The sequence below is a fragment of the Aplidium turbinatum genome, chromosome 6 (genome assembly GCF_918807975.1).
Source record: "Aplidium turbinatum chromosome 6, kaAplTurb1.1, whole genome shotgun sequence".
NCBI lineage: Eukaryota > Metazoa > Chordata > Ascidiacea > Aplousobranchia > Polyclinidae > Aplidium > Aplidium turbinatum.
This window is the reverse complement of record NC_137477.1, coordinates 29,797,805-29,820,411: the sequence shown is the minus strand read 5'-3', so window position 1 is coordinate 29,820,411 and position 22,607 is coordinate 29,797,805. Positions and strand designations below refer to the sequence as shown.

General features: G+C 34.9%; 1 protein-coding gene across 1 annotated transcript in view; it reads right to left on the bottom strand.

Annotated features, from left to right (window-relative positions):
- Positions 1 to 18,205: 18,205 nt before the first annotated feature.
- Positions 18,206 to 22,607, bottom strand: part of LOC145772575 (fibrinogen-like protein 1) — a 17,898-nt gene continuing 13,496 nt past the window's right edge. The window contains exons 3-5 of the mRNA XM_082584437.1: positions 22,235 to 22,331; positions 21,724 to 21,876; positions 18,206 to 18,412 (exon numbers count right to left, since the gene is read on the bottom strand). Of these exons, the coding sequence (XP_082440563.1) occupies positions 18,271 to 18,412; positions 21,724 to 21,876; positions 22,235 to 22,331 (392 nt within the window). The 3' untranslated portion in view covers positions 18,206 to 18,270. The remainder of the gene's footprint in view (positions 18,413 to 21,723; positions 21,877 to 22,234; positions 22,332 to 22,607) is intronic.

Sequence of the window (22,607 nt, the reverse complement as noted above, 5' to 3'; positions counted from 1 at the left end):
TTTGCTCAGATACCAACATAAATAGATGAAAAATCGCTTTACCTTTGATCTGTTTTACTATTTTCTGACAAACAATCAGGTTTTAGCAACACTTTTGCAACAACTTATTAGGTTTTTACGTGTTTTCTGGATACAATCTACTTATCACGAGTTTACTTATAATAAAAACGGCGGATAAAAATAAAGAAACTCAAGTTAGAATGATGTAACCTTCGGGATTTGCGATAATTTTGTGCCTACAAAATGTCAATTTTGAAACTGAACCAAAGTTAAACACATATAACGATAACATTTTACTTGTTTATATACAGAAATACCAAAAGTATTAATTATTTCCAACCATATAACGCCATACATTCGTTTAGAATCGACATAACCCATTTGTTTAAACAAGTCTGAACACGATTTATATGAAATTAGCGGTTTATTTTAAATCGATCACAATATCGTTTCGAATTGATTTTGTGGCAATTAAGATTTTACTTTAGTTTTCGGTAAGTGTTTATTTATTTACATGATGTAAAGGTATGATTTTGTTTTTTCATTTTACTGTGTTATTGCTTGGTAAATTTTTGTTAGTATCTGAGCCTTTTGTGTAATTTTAAGTGTTTTATATGATCTAAACAAAAACCAAGCAATATGATACATTTCATGGTAACTTTTGAACAAGTCTAAACCGCTTTTGATGAAAATATGCTTGAAAACACATGATGATGCTTTATTAAATGACCCACGTGTATCACCACGAGCCAAACAAGTTGCAATAATTTTGTTTCACGACATCAAAAAGCTTTGTGTTCGTAGATTTTAATAATTGTTTGGTCTGTAATTGACTTAACCGGTTTGTTTACCATCAACTTACGTTTAAACATAAGAAAATTACTTGAACGCTCTACTTGGATACATAGTACTATAGCGTTTAAGCGTGATGATTACTTTTAACAACTGCAAACCAATGATGCCAATTTATTCTACAGATCCATTAAGTAAAGATTTGTTTATCATTATCCGGAACTATTTCTATTGTCTTTTCACCATTGAATCAGTTCCTTGGACTTTTTTTTTTTGTCGTATGTTGTGTAATGTTTAATTCTTAAAAATATGTTATTTGAACATTTTCCGCTTTTATGCTTATCCTCATCTCAAACAGATTGCTTGTGAAGACCGTAGATTTTAATAGTTTCCATATTTTAGTAAAAATTTCCATGTTTCATTTAACTCTTTTATCTTGTTCCTACATCTAAACTTATTGTTTGGTTCCTCCTGAACTGTCTTTTGGTCACATGTTCCTGGTGCTTCATCTTTATTACCCTATCTCACTTAGAATACACTGGTTTGTGGTTAGTCTATGTAATACCGACGTATACACTTTGTACTCGCTTTTACTTCCAGACAGTAGATTTATCCTCTTTATCTTCACTTAATCTTACAGTATAACTGCTTTAATTTCTTCCAAACACCTCTTCTTTGGTATTTCTCTGATCATATTGGACCAAAACTTAATAAGTTTACCAACTAGTTTTTCTGTCTTTACATATCCATCGTATTTTACCACCACTCGTATGTTTTTTCACAGATATTAATCCAAAGGTAAAGATTTAATTTTGTGTAACATTTTCAAAATAACCTCAAACGATTATTTAAGACATGTACAAAATATCATAAAATTATCTTTCAACCTAAAAACAAGAAAGAAAGAACAAAAATGTATGTCTATGCAATACTTTTCACTAAACACAGATGCAAAATTGTTAAATCACTCAGTTTTGATGATCACTGTCTGTTACACAATAACAATATATCTTTTGCTTGAGAAAAACGTTTTTTTCTTTTAGATAAGTCACATATCTGTACACACCTTTCCACAGTGATTGTCTAACAAAGTGGTGCTCCTTCCACAACACTTACTCGAGATGTTTGTGGTGATGTACTTGTATTTAATATGATTAGGTTATGCTAACTGTAAGCCATCAAACAAATTCTAAGACAATGTAAGACTTTCACCAAAGCGTATTTGTCAAGAAAAACTAGAATATACTATATAGAAAAATACTTTATGTATTCTATATAATTTTTATAGGTATAATATGATATAATAGGTATAATATGGTATAATATGATATATATGTAATAATAATACAATAGAAAGATATAATTTTATAGGATAATTTAGTTATAACATTTTTCTGCAAATACGCTTTGGTGAAAGTCTTACATTGTCTTAGAATTTGTTTGATGGCTTACAGTTAGCATAACCTAATCATATTAAATACAAGTACATCACCACAAACATCTCGAGTAAGTGTTGTGGAAGGAGCACCACTTTGTTAGACAATCACTGTGGAAAGGTGTGTACAGATATGTGACTTATCTAAAAGAAAAAAACGTTTTTCTCAAGCAAAAGATATATTGTTATTGTGTAACAGACAGTGATCATCAAAACTGAGTGATTTAACAATTTTGCATCTGTGTTTAGTGAAAAGTATTGCATAGACATACATTTTTGTTCTTTCTTTCTTGTTTTTAGGTTGAAAGATAATTTTATGATATTTTGTACATGTCTTAAATAATCGTTTGAGGTTATTTTGAAAATGTTACACAAAATTAAATCTTTACCTTTGGATTAATATCTGTGAAAAAACATACGAGTGGTGGTAAAATACGATGGATATGTAAAGACAGAAAAACTAGTTGGTAAACTTATTAAGTTTTGGTCCAATATGATCAGAGAAATACCAAAGAAGAGGTGTTTGGAAGAAATTAAAGCAGTTATACTGTAAGATTAAGTGAAGATAAAGAGGATAAATCTACTGTCTGGAAGTAAAAGCGAGTACAAAGTGTATACGTCGGTATTACATAGACTAACCACAAACCAGTGTATTCTAAGTGAGATAGGGTAATAAAGATGAAGCACCAGGAACATGTGACCAAAAGACAGTTCAGGAGGAACCAAACAATAAGTTTAGATGTAGGAACAAGATAAAAGAGTTAAATGAAACATGGAAATTTTTACTAAAATATGGAAACTATTAAAATCTACGGTCTTCACAAGCAATCTGTTTGAGATGAGGATAAGCATAAAAGCGGAAAATGTTCAAATAACATATTTTTAAGAATTAAACATTACACAACATACGACAAAAAAAAAAAGTCCAAGGAACTGATTCAATGGTGAAAAGACAATAGAAATAGTTCCGGATAATGATAAACAAATCTTTACTTAATGGATCTGTAGAATAAATTGGCATCATTGGTTTGCAGTTGTTAAAAGTAATCATCACGCTTAAACGCTATAGTACTATGTATCCAAGTAGAGCGTTCAAGTAATTTTCTTATGTTTAAACGTAAGTTGATGGTAAACAAACCGGTTAAGTCAATTACAGACCAAACAATTATTAAAATCTACGAACACAAAGCTTTTTGATGTCGTGAAACAAAATTATTGCAACTTGTTTGGCTCGTGGTGATACACGTGGGTCATTTAATAAAGCATCATCATGTGTTTTCAAGCATATTTTCATCAAAAGCGGTTTAGACTTGTTCAAAAGTTACCATGAAATGTATCATATTGCTTGGTTTTTGTTTAGATCATATAAAACACTTAAAATTACACAAAAGGCTCAGATACTAACAAAAATTTACCAAGCAATAACACAGTAAAATGAAAAAACAAAATCATACCTTTACATCATGTAAATAAATAAACACTTACCGAAAACTAAAGTAAAATCTTAATTGCCACAAAATCAATTCGAAACGATATTGTGATCGATTTAAAATAAACCGCTAATTTCATATAAATCGTGTTCAGACTTGTTTAAACAAATGGGTTATGTCGATTCTAAACGAATGTATGGCGTTATATGGTTGGAAATAATTAATACTTTTGGTATTTCTGTATATAAACAAGTAAAATGTTATCGTTATATGTGTTTAACTTTGGTTCAGTTTCAAAATTGACATTTTGTAGGCACAAAATTATCGCAAATCCCGAAGGTTACATCATTCTAACTTGAGTTTCTTTATTTTTATCCGCCGTTTTTATTATAAGTAAACTCGTGATAAGTAGATTGTATCCAGAAAACACGTAAAAACCTAATAAGTTGTTGCAAAAGTGTTGCTAAAACCTGATTGTTTGTCAGAAAATAGTAAAACAGATCAAAGGTAAAGCGATTTTTCATCTATTTATGTTGGTATCTGAGCAAACAAAAGGGATTTATTGGCAAATTTTTAGATTTCTATGTCTTTTATGTGAAAAAGTGAATCGTTTTGTGATTAAGAAAAACCACAACCGTGTGTACAAGCAACTGACGTGAGGTTAAGAAACAAAACAAACAGAAGTTAGTGCTAAACATTAACCCAAAATCGAAATACTAGATGTGGGATTCGATCCCACGCGGACTCTAGTTCATTGGTTTTTAAGATCAACACCTTAACTTAGTGTTCAGTACGCATGACCAAACTAAACATTGTTATATTACGTCTGTTTTGAACACCATAAAACAGTTTATTGCAATTTCATTTAAAAAATGTTTTGACTATGATAAAACAAAGACGTTTAAGTCATAATTCAACTGTGAAAACTCGTGATCATGAAATTATGTGCCATAGCAGGTGCCTAAGCTTTTCAAACAGGAGATGCTAGCAGTTTATTAAAGGGTGTCATCCAATTAAGGGAAGTGATTAAGTTGTAAGATCCACTTCGTTAGACGAATTTGATAGGAATTAAAAAACTATGGGTTCGTTTTTATACAAATCAATCAGTGTAACAGATAAATTTTGAAGTTTGGATGAATACAAGACAATGTAATAGGATTGGTATAAAATAATCTTTTGTTTCCGAGATCTGCTTGTGTGCTTTCACCCAGCAATGAATTGAAGTGAAAAAATTAAGTTGTGGATTGATACTCATAGAAAGTTGTTGGTTTAAATATACCTTACCTCAATGAAATTAGGTTATAAGTAGGCTAGATGTGGAAAAATCATTACATAAAGTTAGAGGCATATAGAACGTATAAAACAATGGGTTACTAGAAAAACATCTTTCAATGTGATAAAATAGTTTGGAATATTTGTTAGAGGTTACATATTAGGTTAAATATAATTACAAAACAGTTTAAGCACTGAACTTTATAAAACTGAAGAACCCTAACGAAACAGCAACCTGCATGAAAGTTCATAAAACAACATTGATTAGTTACTTACGCAAGTCAACAAGGAAACTAAAGTGAATCTTAAGTTATAACTAAAGTGAATCTTGTGTTATAAACTTATAAACTACCAACCCTTGAATGGTAAATTTACGTCAATACTACAAAAGTTTTACCCGTCAAAGCATATCATCAAAACAATGCAACTCCGTGACTTCTTCTGTTTCTTAAACAATCTTGTGCAGTGGTTCTAGAGTTTGCAAAATGCAACGCCTATGTAGCCTACCAAAGACGTTTTTAATAAAACAGCATTAAGACTGATTTATGCAATACAACTTACCACGATTCAAAAATATTGTGTTGTTACTTCAAAACAGTTAGTTATAGGTAATCATTATCTTTACAGATGAATTGTACTTATGGAATAGGAAGAATATACATAAGTAATCTCTAAATCGCTAAGAATGAATGTGAAATTAAATTCCAGTTGTAGCAGGTAGAAAATATAAATCACTTTAAGTAATATGCTTCATAAAACTACTAGTATAAAATTTTTAGCATCTACAAAGTAAACCATGCGTGTGTTTAACAAAAATAACAGTGGTTGAAAATGTGAAAAAAATACTTGTGACCATAGTATAAACAAGACACTAATCCGTTTTAAAAATGTAAGCGTGGGATTGATCACGGATCCAACAGCTCAACAATAAAACCTTCAGAACCGAATGGAGGTGAAACCCTAAGTAAACAGTGTTGTCATTCAAAAGTCTCATGTGTGACACATCAAAAGTGTTTTATGCTTTTTAGATTAATATTATAAAAACAATTTAAGAGTTTGCAAATCATAAGTGTGCTTTAAGTTGCTGGAAATACGCTTAAGGTTGCTGGGAGTAAGCTTATGGCTGCTGGAAATACCTCATCTTAAAAAAAAAAAGAATATATAAGCAGATGTATTATTCTTGAGAGAAATAAAAAATTATTTCAACAAACAGTACACTAAAACTTTTTAAAACATTACCACGAAAACAAAATTAAGAAATTAAAAAGGTTAGTTCTGTAACTTACAAAACTGAAAAAAAAAAAAAAATTTAATATATCATAAACTTTTCATTGCAAACACCAACAACTAAAAAATACTTTTAACAAACTACAAACTTTTAAGTTCCATAATTTAAAACTGTAAACTAAAACTTTTTAAAACATTAGCACGAAAAAAAAATAGTTAAGTTTTGTTTTACAAACTAAAAAGTAGTTTTGACAAATTGTAAACTGAAAGTTTTGTTCTAATAACATATACACGAAAAATTTATCACAAACATAACTTTTATTAAACTGAAAAATACTTTTAACAAACTACAAACTTTTAAGTTCCATAATTTAAAACTGAAAACAAAATTATTTCAACAAACTGTAAGCTAAAACTTTTTAAAACATTAGCACGAAAAAAAAAATTTAAGAAATTAAAAAATGTTAGTTCTGCAACTTACAAAACTGAAAAAAATGATTTTAATAAATCATAAAGTTTTATTCTATTAACATAAACACGAAAAATTATTTTAAATAAAAAAAAAATAGTTAAGTATTGTTTTACAAACTAAAAAGTAGTTTTGACAAATCGTAAACTAAAAACTTTTATTCTAACAACATACACATGAAAAATTATTTTAAATAAAAAAAATAGTTAAGTTTTGTTTTACAAACTAAAAAGTAGTTTTGACAAATTGTAAACTGAAAGTTTACCTCTGAAAACATACACATGAAAAATTATGTTAAGTCACAAACTTAAGTTTTCTTTTACAAACTTAAAAAATATTTTTAACAAATTGCAATTTTATTTTTACAAGCTTAAGAAACTCCAACAAAATATCACAAGTTTCTGTTGCATAATTTGTAACGTTAAAATCTGTGTTCGGAGATTTGTTTCTGTGTTTTTATCAGCAGGTGTCATTACGTGTTGCAAAATTTGAGCTCTCATTCTGCAGGTTTGTATTTTTTCATGCTTGTCTTAAGGTAACAATTTGTGATATAGATTGTGCTAGGTTTGTTGATTTTTTTCCAGTCCTCCGATTGTAGAAGTATATGTTGTAACAATTTGCTCTATAGCTGTTCATTTGGTGTTCTCATTGTAAAAAAGAAATGTTGATTGTTTAGCTGGTATTAGTCCTCCGATTGTAGAAGTATATGTTGTAACAATTTGCTCTATAGCTGTTCATTTGGTGTTCTCATTGTAAAAAAGAAATGTTGATTGTTTAGCTGGTATTAGCATTCTCTAAAATAAAAATATAAAATTTATTCCTGCATGATAAACCTAAAGTTACGTTGTTTTAACCAAGCCATTATTCTTACAATCTTTAAGCGATACTATATCAACAAAAATAATTTCCAAGTTAGCTGTATTTATCAAAATTATTATCAATGATAAGATACATGGGTTTAAACTGAACACAACTAAAACAGGAGGTTCTACATGTCTTAATTTAGTGGCTGTGTATTGAGTTGTATCGTCATGTCATTATCATAGAGTGTGGTTTAGTTGTAATAAGCATCATAACACACAATCGTAACTGTTATTCCTGTATGATAAACCTAAAGTTACGTTGTTTTGACCAAGCTATTACTCCAGGTTATAGTTACATGTATCAAACGTTACTATAAAGGTTTAGCTGAAACCACTGTTTTAGCGAAACGTAGACCTAAAGAAATAAAGGTTTACCGAAACTAACATAAACCGAAACGAAGATTAACCGAAAAGATGAAAAAATGCAGTATTTATTATTGTTCAAGATGATTAAATGCAGTATTTGTTAAGGTTTTTGGACAAGTCATAGATTATAATAATTATAACCAACCCTTTGATCATTTGCCGTACAATGAACTAAAACCGATCCACAGATCAAAAAACTCATCAAAGTACAACGAAATCTTCAATCAACCTAAACATTCGAAACAACAGTGAAACCTCATATACCAATAAAATTACCAAAAGATCCCACCAATCAATGACAAGTTATGAAACTCGAAAGATCTACTGCCCATAAAAATGAAACACAGTATTTGGAAAGACCTGGAATCGAACCAGTAGACCTACTTACCAGAATCAATAGTGAAAACTCTATTCCTGCAAGCAAACAGCTTCACGAAAAAACATGGCTGCAACCAAACCGATAAAAAATTAACAAAACATACAGACACATACAGAACATATACAAAACATATACATACAGACAGACAGTTTGCTAACTTACACGCGATAAGTTCCCACTACGTATTGTACGAGAAGAAAAACCAACATTCGTTTATGGTATTGCGTTGTAATAAATTTGTTGAAGAGTCATGATCAGTAAGGGAGCCAATACTTTTTTTTTATTTCTAGGTTCGCTTTTTGGTTAATGAATTGGATGTAAGTTTAAATAATTAAAAAACCGCCTGTTGAAATTTTTTATAAAGAATATACCTATCCACTTCATAAACTTTACAAAATGGAGCCCTCTGTAAGTAACATACCAATCAAATTAAAAAAAAAATGAACAAAACAACTTACCATGATCATTTTTGACAGATGTGAATTCTACTTCTCACTAACTTTAACAGCTATCACACATAAAATAACTCGCTGGCTTTTTAATGAAATTAGCTAAACCAAAACCGCTATTCTTTCTAACCTTCTTTTTATACTAATTCAACATCTAATTAAAATCAACTTTGGGGATATGTTTCAGCTTTAATTATTCCATATCCAACTCATTCTTAAACTTTGCTAACATATTTCAGTACAAATTATCACATCTAAACTTTACTAACATACTCTGACAATCTAACAACACAAGAAAAACTAGATAATGTTAACTGGCTAAGAGTGCATTGTACCAACCGCTTGCTAGGCTAGTTTAAAAAAGTCAGTACAGGAAGCAGGCTGAGTTCGTGCATCCACAACAAAACTGCTTATGATAGACAAATCTCTGTTTAGTGGACTTTAAACCTACTGGGTTATGAGAGTTTTTACCACCAACAGCTGTGTAGAACAAAGCGGTTTCATTAATATCACTCTTAACAGATTCGAAAAATAAGAAAGGTACACATTTCAAAGACAATTATTATTTATCATATTTAAAAAAATACTTTCATAGAATGATGTCACGCGCCGAATATACCTATATAATATGTCAATACCCTATCTGTGGTGATACCACTTCCGTCTGTACCACTTCCGGTGATACCCTGCTTATGGTGATACCCGTCTGTACCTGGTGATACCACATCCGGTGATACCTGAGGCAATAAGTCAACATGATTAACTACTTGGGGGGGGGGGAAATATTGACAGTGTAAGACAGTAGCGTAGTCAGGAATTTTGAAAGGGGGGTGGCCGACGGGCGACACTTAGCGGAGGGGAGTCTAGGAGACCTCCCCCAGAAATTTTTGAAAAATTACTTTCAGTTTGGTGCATTCTGAGAGCATTTTCAACAAAATTGTGGGTATGAATATTCCTGTAAAATGGTGCTGTCCGGTGGCATAGCAAAAGGATAAGATCATGTTTTCTTCGGCATTTTTCGGAAACAAAGCTAAGTCTCTATGTTTTCTTGTTGCTAATTCCAGGCTGAGATGTTTGAATGTTTGGTATTGGCAAAAATCGCTCTTTTAATGCAGTTTTGTTTAAAATTAGGCAAACTTTGTTTTAGAGACATAGGTTGATTGCTTTTTTTGCAAGATTATTACAGTTTTATTATTAATCAATTTTCTCCTTGGTTGATCCAAAAAGCGATCTTATTCCGGGAAGTCACTAACTTTTATGCTTTAAAGTCAACCCAAAGTTTAGAAAATGTAACGTCATAGACGTCATGCATTTTGATGAGTGTCAAACAAAAAGCTTTGAGACAATGAAGTTACTTTATTTCTGATATATTCAAGTTTTGTATAACGAATAGCTGTTTAGACGTTAATCTAGGTCGAACAAGCGATCTCACCAGTTACAGAGTTGCAGATGGCTTGCAGCCTTGCACAATTTGACGTGAAATTACATCATAGGCTAAAGCTTTTCTTGCAAACAATATATTAACATCCGTAAATTCAATATAAAATGTTAAAACCCCCAAACCCTCCTCTCTTGGCTACGCCACTGTTGCAAGATATGCAAGACAGTGATATTTTATTTAATTTCTCTTGTTTTCTACTGCTATTGTCTACTGCAATAGGCTATAGCAGTGCTTCCCAACCGGTGGGTCGCGACCCATTGGTGGGTCGCGAAGCTTTTTCAGGTGGGTTGCGAAGCATTTCTAAATGTTACTGAATGTTAAAATTTTTCTTAAAAATACCGACATTACTATGGATCTTATAAGCCGCAGTTTGGACTTGACCAGCACTGCGCCTTCGCCATCGCTACTCTTATCTTCACTTCATTTGCTGACTTTCCATTTTCATAAATTGTGCACCCTGTTTTCTATTAGATTGGGAAATTATTGCATTATCATTACGTAACAATTATGTAACAATGTTACAAACGTGTAACAATTAAATGTGTTGTATCGCATTAACTATTTCAGTACGTACGCCGGTAGTAAAGATGCCATAATGAAGATGTCATATCTCATTGTGGGTCGCACAATAAGACTTGCATTAAAAGTGGGTCGCGAACTGAAAAAGGTTGGGAAGCACTGGGCCTGGCTATAGCCTACCAAAAGTCCCACATTTTTGGCACGTCTGATCTGTTGAAAAAAATAAAATTCAAAATAAATTACAGTTTGATTCCGTATGGGACTTGCAAAGTCTGGCATGGCTAGCGAAATTCTGCGTAGCTTTTTTCCAGATTGAAAAACCATTTTTTACAAATGCACTTTCTGATTATCCAACAGTCTGTTAGTAAAATATGCCTCATGGTTTTGACTAGTCTGTTAGTTGACAGAGAAATTATCAAATACTGTAGCCTACTGAAAGGTTGTGAAAACGTTTTTCCATGCTTGGAAAATACAGATGTCAAAACATGGTAGATATATCAAACCATCTATGATCAAACCATGATCAAACGCAGAGGCGGTCACATGCGTATTGCGTAGCCTATGACATTGTGAGAATTGAGGCTAATAAAAGTTAATGGAATGAATATACTGTGACGGCCACCGGGCGTAGTTTATCTGCAATAAATACTCAGCCGGTGTTAAATGATTTTTTACTCTTAATATTTCTTCTTCCTATCGACGAAGATTTCATCAGAAAAATGCACAATATCAAATGATAAGTTTAAAACACAACATTAAAGAACAATTTTTTTATTTCTTATTAAAGATGCCAAAAATGCAGTATGACGGAACAATAGGCTACAGTTAAAGTCAACATTATTTGCAGTTATAGTTGCATTATTTCGTCATACTGCATTTTTTGCATCTTAATACGTATAATATATAATATAATTGTTTGCTCATTTTGTGTTTTAATCTTTATCGTCATTATATTGAGCATGAAGTCTTCGTGGATAGGATAAAGAAACATTAAGAATAAAAAATCATTTAACACCGGTGGAGCATAATTGCAGTTTAATAGAATAAACTTTAACTAATATTAACAGGACTATAACATACCAAGTTGTTGAAAACTCGACAGGGAAAGCAAAATGTGGCATCCTTAGCTTCTGAATACTCCAGCCAGAGATAGTCATCAAACCACTGGTTACTTACTGTATTACTTTAGTAGATTTTGTTGAGTTAAATTTACATTATATCCTTGAAACATTGAATGACCCACTGCTGTATGCACTGCCACCACTCAAGAACCAAGCAAGAGCCAATCTGCTGAACAGCCGGTAACAATTGCTACGTGGCAGGCAGCAGGCGAAGTACGTGAATAGAATCACAAAATCGCAATAATAACAGATAACAGCAGCAAGAAGAGCCAGTTTAAAAAAAAAGAGAGAGCTTTTACTTCCCCTCCCCCCCCTTGCAACTTGGGTTGACTTCAGTTTGGGATCCAAATATTAAAAAAATAATAACAATATGTAATAATACAAAAAAATTAAAAAGTTGATGCCCAAAACATTGGGGGGGCAGCTGCCCCGCCTGCCCCCCCTCTGCCGGCGCCACTGCTCCGCACCCATTTTTGGACATAACCTCTTGAATATTCGATGGTTCAAAGCACGAGCTCTGATAAAATTAACGATTTTCACACTACCAGACAAAATTTCTTTCAAATTTGTTGAGAGAGTCTTCGATGGTAATGCATGGCGATGTGAAAAGCAATGAGTAACGATGACCTGAGGAAAATCATCAGCGTTGTTTGAACTTAATCTCTTTTCTATTGAAAAATTTATTCCTTTTTAGAATTATACACTAAGATTTCCATTGGGCCTTCATGGACCCCCTAAAACTAGTCCGTGGATCCCTTGGGGGTCCACGGACCCCATTTTAAGAACCTCTGATCTAAGGGAACTATATCTGTCAAATAACATAAAAAGCCATTGAACCGGTAAAAAATAAAGCATGAGAAGTATATAGAGAAAGATATGGAGGGTCTTCATTCATTCCAGAAAAGCTTTCGTCAAGAAAGGCACATTCAGATATTCTTCTTGCCTTTCTTCACTCCTTCCATGCAGAGCCTCTGAGAGAAATTTTCACTAGGGGAACGAAGTGTCATTCCGGGCCCCCTTCTCACTCCGGACCCCATTTGTCTTGGGCAAAACGCGTGATGTTTGCTTAGGTTTATGCATACCATCAGGGGCGCCGGAACGATTTTTGACTGGGCAGGATTATGAAAAAAAGGCACTTTTGTTGCTGAAAGGCCAATTTTTTTTTTAAAGTTTTAAGATGGTACTGCTAATTTGCATTCATCAAATGCTGGCATTTGCACAACAATCTAACCTCTTAGTGTAATTTATTAAGTTAAGAATCGATTTCGCTATAGTAATAGCATCTTCAGCTAGCACATGTAAAAAAAGAAGAAAATTTGAAAAATACGTAAAACGAACAAATAAAGCAAACTCCGATGTTATCAACACGCATAAAAATTATATTTTAAATAGATGGTTACATAATATTAAAATCAAAACCTGCAAGCCTAAATCTTAACTGGTGTTCTCCCACGATTTCCAACAATATTCTGGTACAAAATTCAAGAAATACATTAACCTGATCATCCGTCTAGTAAATTACAACAGTTTAAGAAGGCGAATACAAAGAAAAAACGCAATTTAGTTTCAGTCCATTGCCGTAAGTTTATATCGATAAAGCGTCAATAAAGAATAAGTGTAAATGGGCATCCATCTAGTAAATTACAACAGTTCAACAAGACGAATACAAAGAAAAACGCAATTTAATTTCAGTCCATTGCCATAAGCTTACATAGACAAAGCGTCAAAAAAGAATACGTTTAAATGGGCATAGTTGAAGAATCTACACCACAGGGGTCGGAGGTTGCTGATGACATGGGATTTAAGTGGTTGGTCGAATCAATTTCTGTATGTTTATGGTGGCTTTGATTGTATGTAACCATTTATCTTCAGCGATGTCTAAATAATGTTTGCTGGGTTGTTCGGCGAAAGTAACGACAAAGCAGTCTGCCAGAGCTGGTTTCTTTTTGAGTTCAATATTGTGGAGTTTCGCATAATGTTTCAATAATGCTGCTTTGTCACCGGATTTATCAAAGTAATTAAAACTGTTCCAAATAGATCTATGTGTGGCCCAACGTGTGGAAAATTTTGTCATGGTTTGTCCTACATAGTGTTCGTGACATATGGTGCACGTTGCAATGTATATCCCGTAATTTTGGCAAGTTAATTTTTGTTTGAGACTGTATGTTTTGTTGAGTTTACATTTAATAGAGGTGCATTCTGTTACCATAGGCTTATGCGCTCCATGGTTACCACACAATGCACATTTGCCGCATGGTTTGGAGTAGCCATTGGTTGGTGTTACTGTATTCAGGGCAATTTTTTTGTATTTTGTGAGTAAATTTCCCAGCGTGCTTGGCTTTTTATATGTCATCATTTGATTGGGCTGTAGTTTTTTCTCTGCGTTGGTGGTCTTGAGTAAATTAGGAAAAGATGTAGGCCAGATTACTCTGTGGGCTTTGGTTGCATTTTTTTCTGTGGGTTTAGGTATCCGTTCTGTCCATTTTTCAGCAAGTTGAATTTTTTCTTTGATAAGGTTTTGGGGAAAATTTGATTTCAAAGCCTTGTTTTTAAGATGTTCAAGTGCTGCAGTGTAGTCGTGTTGTGTTTCATTCAATCTCCTGAGTCGTAATGCTTCTCCATGTATGATTGCCTTGAATGTAGATGTGGGGTGATGTGATTTACCATTGAGGTACAAGCGATCAATAGCTGTTTCTTTGGTGTAGTTGGTGGTCACAAATTTAAAGTTCGAAGTTTTGCAAGTGCGGTGGTTAACATCTAAGAACTCAACATTTTTATCAGTTTGGGAGGTGTTGATTTCTCTGAAAGTAAGTTCCAAGTCGTGATTTTGAAATGCTGTAATTAAGCTGCGTTTTATCAATTCTGTGGTCTTTTGGCCAAATGATATCCACATTATGTCATCTATAAAGCGTTTGAATATTTCTGCTTGTTTCAATATGTTGGAAGCTGTTTTGATGACGTAGTGCATGGCAATGTTGGCGATTGATACAGAATGGTTGTCACCTGTTATTATACCCTCTGGTTGCTTATAGAAACTCTCACCGTTTTGCGTGATAACATTGTCAAGACAATACAACGTCAAATCTGTGAGTGTTTCTATTGCAATCCGAGGATATGTGGTGTGTTGATCTAAAGCATATTTCAGTGCCTCTTCAATTAATGATCTTTTGACGTTAGGATAAAGAGCTTTGACGTCAGCGGCAACTAAATGTAATTGATTGCTTTCAAGCTTTTCTGTGATTTGGGTCTCTTTGTCAGATTGCCATTGCATGAGTGTTTCTACGTAGTGTTTACTATCTCTACAGAATTCATTTATTTCACTTTGACAAAAAGTTATGCTGACGGGTTTAAGCAAATGTTCAATTAAAGCGGTGATTCTGGATGTTGTGATGTGGCCAGATGCCTGTAGCAATCGTACAGGAATTTCAGTGACATTGATGGTTTTTAAATTGTCCTGTGTGAGTTTGTGTGTTTTGAACAGGGGGTAGGCAAATGCTGGGTCTTTGGTCGAAAAATATTTTGCTTTACTACCTGTAATTTTGGTGTATATCCCTTGTGCAGATTTTTTTCTTCCAATGGTATGGAAGAGTAAATCGTCGTCAATAACATTTAGTTCGTGAAGTGATATTATTTCCTTTTCACATGTTTGCAGGATCAAGTTCAGTTGTGCATCAATTCCTTTCTGTGTAATATCCATTTTTTTAAAAGAGTTTAACTCTCGTTCCAAGATTTGTTGGTAGTCTTTGTAATTTATTATCAAAATTTTCCCGTCTTTGTCCGCTCTGCAAATGACTATGGTATTGTTTTGTGTCAGATTGGTTAGTTTTTTTAAGCTTTTTCTTAATCCTGTGTCCAAATTGTTCTTGTGTTTAAAGTTATGTGTCACAATATCTCCTAGATTTCTTAATTTTGAAGTAGCCATATCCGTGTAAACTTTAATTTTTTCGTCAATGAGATCTGGGTCTGGTCGAGAGTGTTTTGTTACTTTTAATTTGGGTGGTATGATTGTTTTTTGTTCTTCCTCTTGTTCGCCATGTTTTAAAACGTTGAACCACTCAACTCTTCTAATGTGTTGGTGCAAAGTTAACCATTCATTAGTTTCCGTTTTATGAGAAAGTTTTAAGATAACATATATCGATAATGCTCATTTATCAGCTCCTTATCGAGCATTGATACAAGTGTCCGGTATACAAAGAACAATGCACGGAAGGGCATCATGCTATGTTATAATGATGTAACATAGTAGCATGATGCCCTTCCGTACTGTGATACAGAATTTTGTGTGGTGAATATTAACTTACTTTGAGGCAAAAATAAAATATTATAATTAGGCTAAAAGCGAATAGCAGAAATTGTTATGCTGCAAAATGTACAGTAGCTTACATGACCTTTAAAGGAAACCATTGCCCCCCTGCCCCCCCATCCACGGAAAGATCAAGGGCAGAGGGGAAATCGGGGCATCCTCCCGCGCTCCCGGCGCTTATGCACACCATTTTACTGCAGAATTGGACATCTGTGCACAATAATAGTACCAGGCTTCAATAAAACTATTATTTAGTGTTTTGTGTTGTGCATATCATGTGATTTGTCCCTCGCCAATTTGTGTATCCTGCATTGAAGTGGTGTGTCAGTTGTTGATGGTGCTGTTGAGAGGTATCGCTTGTACAGCTTTAATGTAAAATTTTCAAATTCATTTATTTATTTCTCTTAAATGTAGCCTATAATTCCTGATAAAGACACTATGTGGTGTCGAAAACGTTGAATTTAGTATTTTTTTTGTGTGTTTAATACAAAATGTTAAATCCGTTAACGTTACTGAGTGCTATATGTATATGGTATAAGTCAAGCTCTCTACCAAAGTTCAAACATAACATCTTGTTAATACATAATCAAATTAATCATCTGACCAATAACCTTTCTTCATTAACTTTTGCATTCACCACATGCCTAGCAAAGGTGAACGAAGTCACTTGTTTGACTCCGCTTCTGCTCCGAAAGTATTCTCCGGCTCCTGCTCCAACTCCGAAATTCATTTTGAAGTGAAATAAGCGTTAAACTACCTTTTTCAAATAGTTTAAAAAAAAACACCCGGGCTTTTTGCACGGGTTTTTCTCAAATCTGCTTTTGCTACATTATGCCCCTCCCCCCCCGGAGAATAACGAACTTTTATGATTTATTTTAGGGTGCTTTTAACAGAACGTTTTTGCACGTAAAGCATAAAATTACCACTTTGGGCCCCTAATTTGCTCGCAATGCACTCAATTACCTTTCCGGGCCCTTTTGCTAGATTACGGGCCCCCCAGGACTAAACAATAACAACTTTTCTGCTTGAAATCAATACAGCATTTACCACATTTCCTGTATTGAAATTCGGTATTTCGTAATATGAGACATTCATTCTTCCTTGTAGCCAATTCTCATTTAACTTCAATCACACACGAGCCACAAAGTAACAAATTTATTCTCGGACTGAAAATTATTTTGCAAAGGTTTGGAACTGCCAATGGAAATTTGGGCGTCGGGGTTGATTGAATAAAATGGTTGCCATATTGTTATTTTTAAGTTATTATTAAAGTTTTAGCAATCTTTGGGATTTCGTTACTGATCTTTTAGAAGGAATGGATAGAATGTAAATAAATTATCTTAGCTTTCATCGGTCTGCATGTACTGGATGGGAGGATATGCGCCGGGTTCAAAATCAATCGGTGCAAGTTCGACTCTCGGGGTGTGCGCTTGAGCAACGCATTTCAGGACTGCTCTCCATTCAGCGGCACCTAGTGAATAGAATAATTCCCCGGCAACAACACTTCAACATTCGGAAAACTTTACTCTGCCAATCTTGGCAACCGGCCCTGCGTCAACAGCCTCTACATTCTACAAGTATGCGAAACTACCAGGAATAACCTATCAAGGCTTTGTCAGTCCGTGAATAAAGATTCAAAACCAAACCATATTTACATCGCGTTAGCGTCATTAGACAGAGATCGCTTTGAATGCATTAAACAGAGATCGGCAGCCGTGGCCGAGTGGTTAGCGCGTTGAGCTCACAGTCGAGAGCCTGCGTGTTCGACTCCAGCCACCCGCACCTGCTGTTGTTTCTCTGGGCAAGAAACTTTACGATAATTGCCTCTACCCAGTGATCGATTTCGAGTAATGGGTAGTTCCAAATTTAAGTCATAAGCAGAGTAGACAACCGGAAACAGACATTGTCGTCGGCTGCAGCGTGGGTCAGGTGTACGTCGGAAGGCGTGCACCGATGCATAGCGCTCAAGTCCGCTTTCCCGCAATGCAGGATAAAGATAAACAAACAAACAAACAAACAAAGTGTCCATTCGATTAAATGGAATGGTCTAGCTGCCTGACATACAACAATGATTTATTTTCAAATCCACACGGTCTGAAAGTGCATTGATTTTTTAACTTTTACAATCAAGAAAAGTCCATGTTGATCGTTGTCCAAAAGTAAAAAGTTTGCAAGGTAAAAGCTGTCGTTTTGATACAAATTGTTTAATCACACAGAAGTTTCATCGTAGAAGAAATTTTTCTGGAAAGGTTCCAAACAATTGAACCGAATTTGCAGTTTAAGCAAGATCCCCAGCAAGCGTTGAACCACCAACCTCCTTCGTTATTTGTAGCGCAATTTCGTCTGCTGTAAAAGCAGTGTAAAAGTAGCAAAATCATCCACTGAAGAATTTTATTTCTTATCATAAAAATATAGTGATGAAATAGAGCTACAGTAGAGGGCGACCGAAAGAAGATGACGGGATGACATTGAAGAAACGATTGGCATCACCTAGATGAGAACATCACCAAAACACATATCAAAGATGTTATTGTAACAGCAACAAATCTAAAATAGCAATAAGCGGGACATGTAGCCAGAATCATAGGCGCCAGGTTTTTAAAAGTGCCGGGGGGGCAAACTTTCTAGCCGACCGATTGCTTACATTCAAAATGCTGATGTTTGTTTGTCAGCATTGATGTTTGTTTGCGTCTATCTGCCATTGTATATCGTCAAGCTTCATAATGTAGGCTCAGGCCTCGAAATTCACGGCGGACATGTCCACCGTCACAGCATGTGATGTCCGCGGGAAGTACCATCTAGATCGGTCATATTTGTCCGCCGAGAAATAACATAGGAACTAGCGATACAAATCGTCATTGCATAGCACGAACAATTGTTGCGATAATATATTTTCCAGCGCATTCTAGCGCGCATCATAGAAAATGTGAATACTGTATCGCATCCCTTAGCTTTCATTCAAGGGGGAAAATTTTCGATTTTTACGTTGCTTCAACGATGTCATCAACATTGAATCAGTGTAACAAAGGTGAATTCTTCGCTAAGAATCGATAGGAGTACAGGTACTTCTACACTAATCACGCGCAATTTAGTTCAAGTTTTACGTCACAATGTCTGGGTTTGATCTCCGAGTAATAATGATACGGCAAGGTTGGTTACTAAATTAGATTATACGAGTAGGTTATTACAGCAAGATGCAACAAAATTTGTTAAGTTTTGGTATTACAGTAAGAAAGAAAAGACCCAAGGAAAATTCGCTTTCGCTCACATGACACGCAAAAATAAACTTAAAGAAAAAAGCCTGTGAAACTTTGCACAGCAGAAAATAGTAGCGTTGGTGCAGAAATTTCGACTCCTGCCCAGAGCATTGTGACGTAATAAGCCACACGACCTCGTTCGGTGGAAGTTAATCAGTTATGTGATGTATTGACCAGCTACACGGCGCTTTGACTCATCAAGCGCAAGTCGTTGGTCTGATGAAAGCCTTTCAGAGTGACTTCACTGATTTTTTGAAAAGCCTTCTAAAACCGTGCGAAGAATAATTATCATGATAAAGTGATTAAGCATGATGATCGACGGCTAAAACTGGTGTGTCCGCCGTGAGACTTGATTTGTCCGCCGAGATAGCTGCTCAGACCGGACACGTTTGTCCGCCGTCAACAAAAACGAATTTCGAGGCCTGTAGGCTACTTCGAATTATATGATGGTCACTTTAAACTTTAGCTCTTAATACGCGTAGATACGAAACTGAGCAAACTGCAAACCGCACCTCGTTATTGACACTCCCAAGAAAAAACAAAGCGGAAGAAATCAAGAAAAACGTTTTTCAATCATTGTTACTATGCTTCAACGGCACCATGCTGGCGTTTATCAGCTACCGTACTTCTGTTTCTTTTGTTATCTTAGGAGCAGCGCTCTTGTTGCAACAAGTAGATCTTTTAATTGAGATCGATCCGCAAGGAAGGTCAAACCATGGACTACTAAATAGTAGCATCTGGACTGGAAACTCAGTGGGCAACATGAGGCCAAACAGTTGGTACAACAGTTGGCCAACAGTGGGCCAACAGAGTTAGTTACTTGGCTGTTGGCCCACTGTTGGCCAACTGTTGTACCAACTGTTTGGCCTCATGTTGCCCACTGAGTTTCCAGTCCAGATGCTGGTCAAACTAACGCAAATCTGAACTTGGAAACATTTGATTTAGTAATTTTTTTTAAATAATTAGCGGGGGGGGCAGCTACCTCGAGCTAAATTCACGGGGGGACGCCGCCCCTCCGCCCCCCCGGAGTCGGCGCCTATGGCCGGAATAGCTGACAGCAGGTGGGCCAAAATAACCACAGATTGAACACAACACTAAAAGATGCGAAAATAACTGAAGAATGACCGCAAAGAAGATGACGCGATGACATTGAAGAAAAGATTGGTATCACCTAGATGAGAACAGTGAAAGACATAATAATGTGAAAACATATTATGTAGAGGTCATCTGCCAGCAGTGGCATTATTGGCTGATGATGGTGACAGTGATGGCAACTCCTTGTTCCGTGTTTTGAGAAACAGAGCGTAAATTATTTCGTCAACGAATGGATCAAATGTATCACCCAACTAATGGAGGGGAAGACCTAGAAGTCTTAAATGTTTTTTTTTAATTCAGTTTTATGTTTTGTTTCCGACCATCAAAGATAAAGTATTATTGGCTAGAACATCGCAGGAAAAGATAAAAACGACAAATATAAAACATAAAATCGAAATTATTTACTTAAATACAGGGATTCGGAACGGTTGCAACACCTTAAAATAGAACCAAGACCGACTGCGTTCTAATAGCCAGTTAATATAGTTGGGTAGACGTCTCAATCTGGAGTGGTAAAAAGGATTGACACTCAGTCGCATATGGTTGAAAGAAGAAGAAAAAATAGAACAATGGGTCTATTAATTGTATTCAAGAAGCTCTAACGTTATATATAGACAGAGATGTACGTATACGTCGCAAATTCTACGCCGTACACTTTTTGTTTACGCTAACGCTTACTCCACATTTTTTTGGATAGTTGTCGCTTGAGGCTACACCGTAAAGTTTTTGCGGTTTTTTAGCGTATAGCGTCAACGCACACTTTTTAATGTCTTTTTTTCGCTTCAACACGCCAATACCTTCCAGCGCTGCAGTTGAAAGAATGTTTTCAATGGGCAAAGACATATTGAAACTAAAACGCAGCAAAATGTCAGATGAACACTTTCAGATGCTTGTGTTTCTTCGTGGAAATTCAAAATAAAACTTGTTTGTTTCGAGTGGTATATACCGTGTGAATGTTTGGCACCTAGCAAACAAAATGAGTTTACGCTAGTGTGTGCGCTGACGCCGCCAACTTTTTTTTACAAGTTACGTTGACGCATACGGCGTATGGTTTTTCGAACGTTTGCGTTTACGCTGACGGCGTCAATATTTTTTGTATGCGCGTACATCACTGTTTATAGACTAGCCATGTCATCTGTGTTATAAGTTATAACTATAGCATAGCTCTTACAAATGTACAGAATAAACGTCATATTAGAGCCTAAGAAAGAATTGTACAAAGCAAAATATCATGTCGAGATTGTTACTGAAACAAAAAAGAAACGTTTTGACAGAAAGAATTTAGCAAATTATAAAATGTCTTACGAGTTGTCGTTGTCTCTGTCTTTGGTGGTAAACTGCATGTTGTTATGGACAGTGCCTTCGACAGAACTTTCAATTAGTCCATCGCCAGCTGTACCACTGTACCCTCTCACATGCAGCCTGTAATTGTTGTTCTCTCCCTGGATACTGAATGTCCTAGATTAGATAGGCGTAGGTTAAGCTGCAATGCCTAACGATAAACTATGAAGCCTTATAATCATCAGCACCGTATAACTATATGACTAATGGTTGCCTACATTTGATTGGGTTTAAAAAAAGAAAAACTTAGTTGGTGTTATCTTTACAAAAATTAAAGTTATATCCAACCACTAAACGTTTCCGCAAAATCTTGAAATAAAATTTTAAGTGACAGATTCTTTAAAAAAAATGAACCGTTAACAAACATTCTTTAAAAACAAAACAAAAATTCAAACCAACTGCATAGTTTGAGAACGTAATGTCTTTGTAAGTTTACAGTGCAATGCAAGAACCTTGAGATGTTATTGTTGATTACCTGTACACCGCATATTTTTGCCTTGTTGATGAAGACCAAACATCAACACGCAGTTTACAGTTCCGATTCTTTGTCAGGTGGTGAATGTGTTCGAGCCCTTAATAACAATAATTATCATATTTTATTTTGCGTCCATTGCGACCACAGATGCGATACAACAGACAACGGGAAGCAGCGAAGTGACATATTAGTCTTCGAATCAGTTGCTCCCCTTATTTTGGCTTGTCATTAAGTGTCTTTGCCGGACCACTCGACACTCATAGACGGACTACTCGACATGCGACAACTCATCAAGTGCTTCAACTCAGCATGTAATTTTAACGGCTACTGGCCAAGGCAGTAAATGAAATTTTCATCTAGAATTGAACTTGCT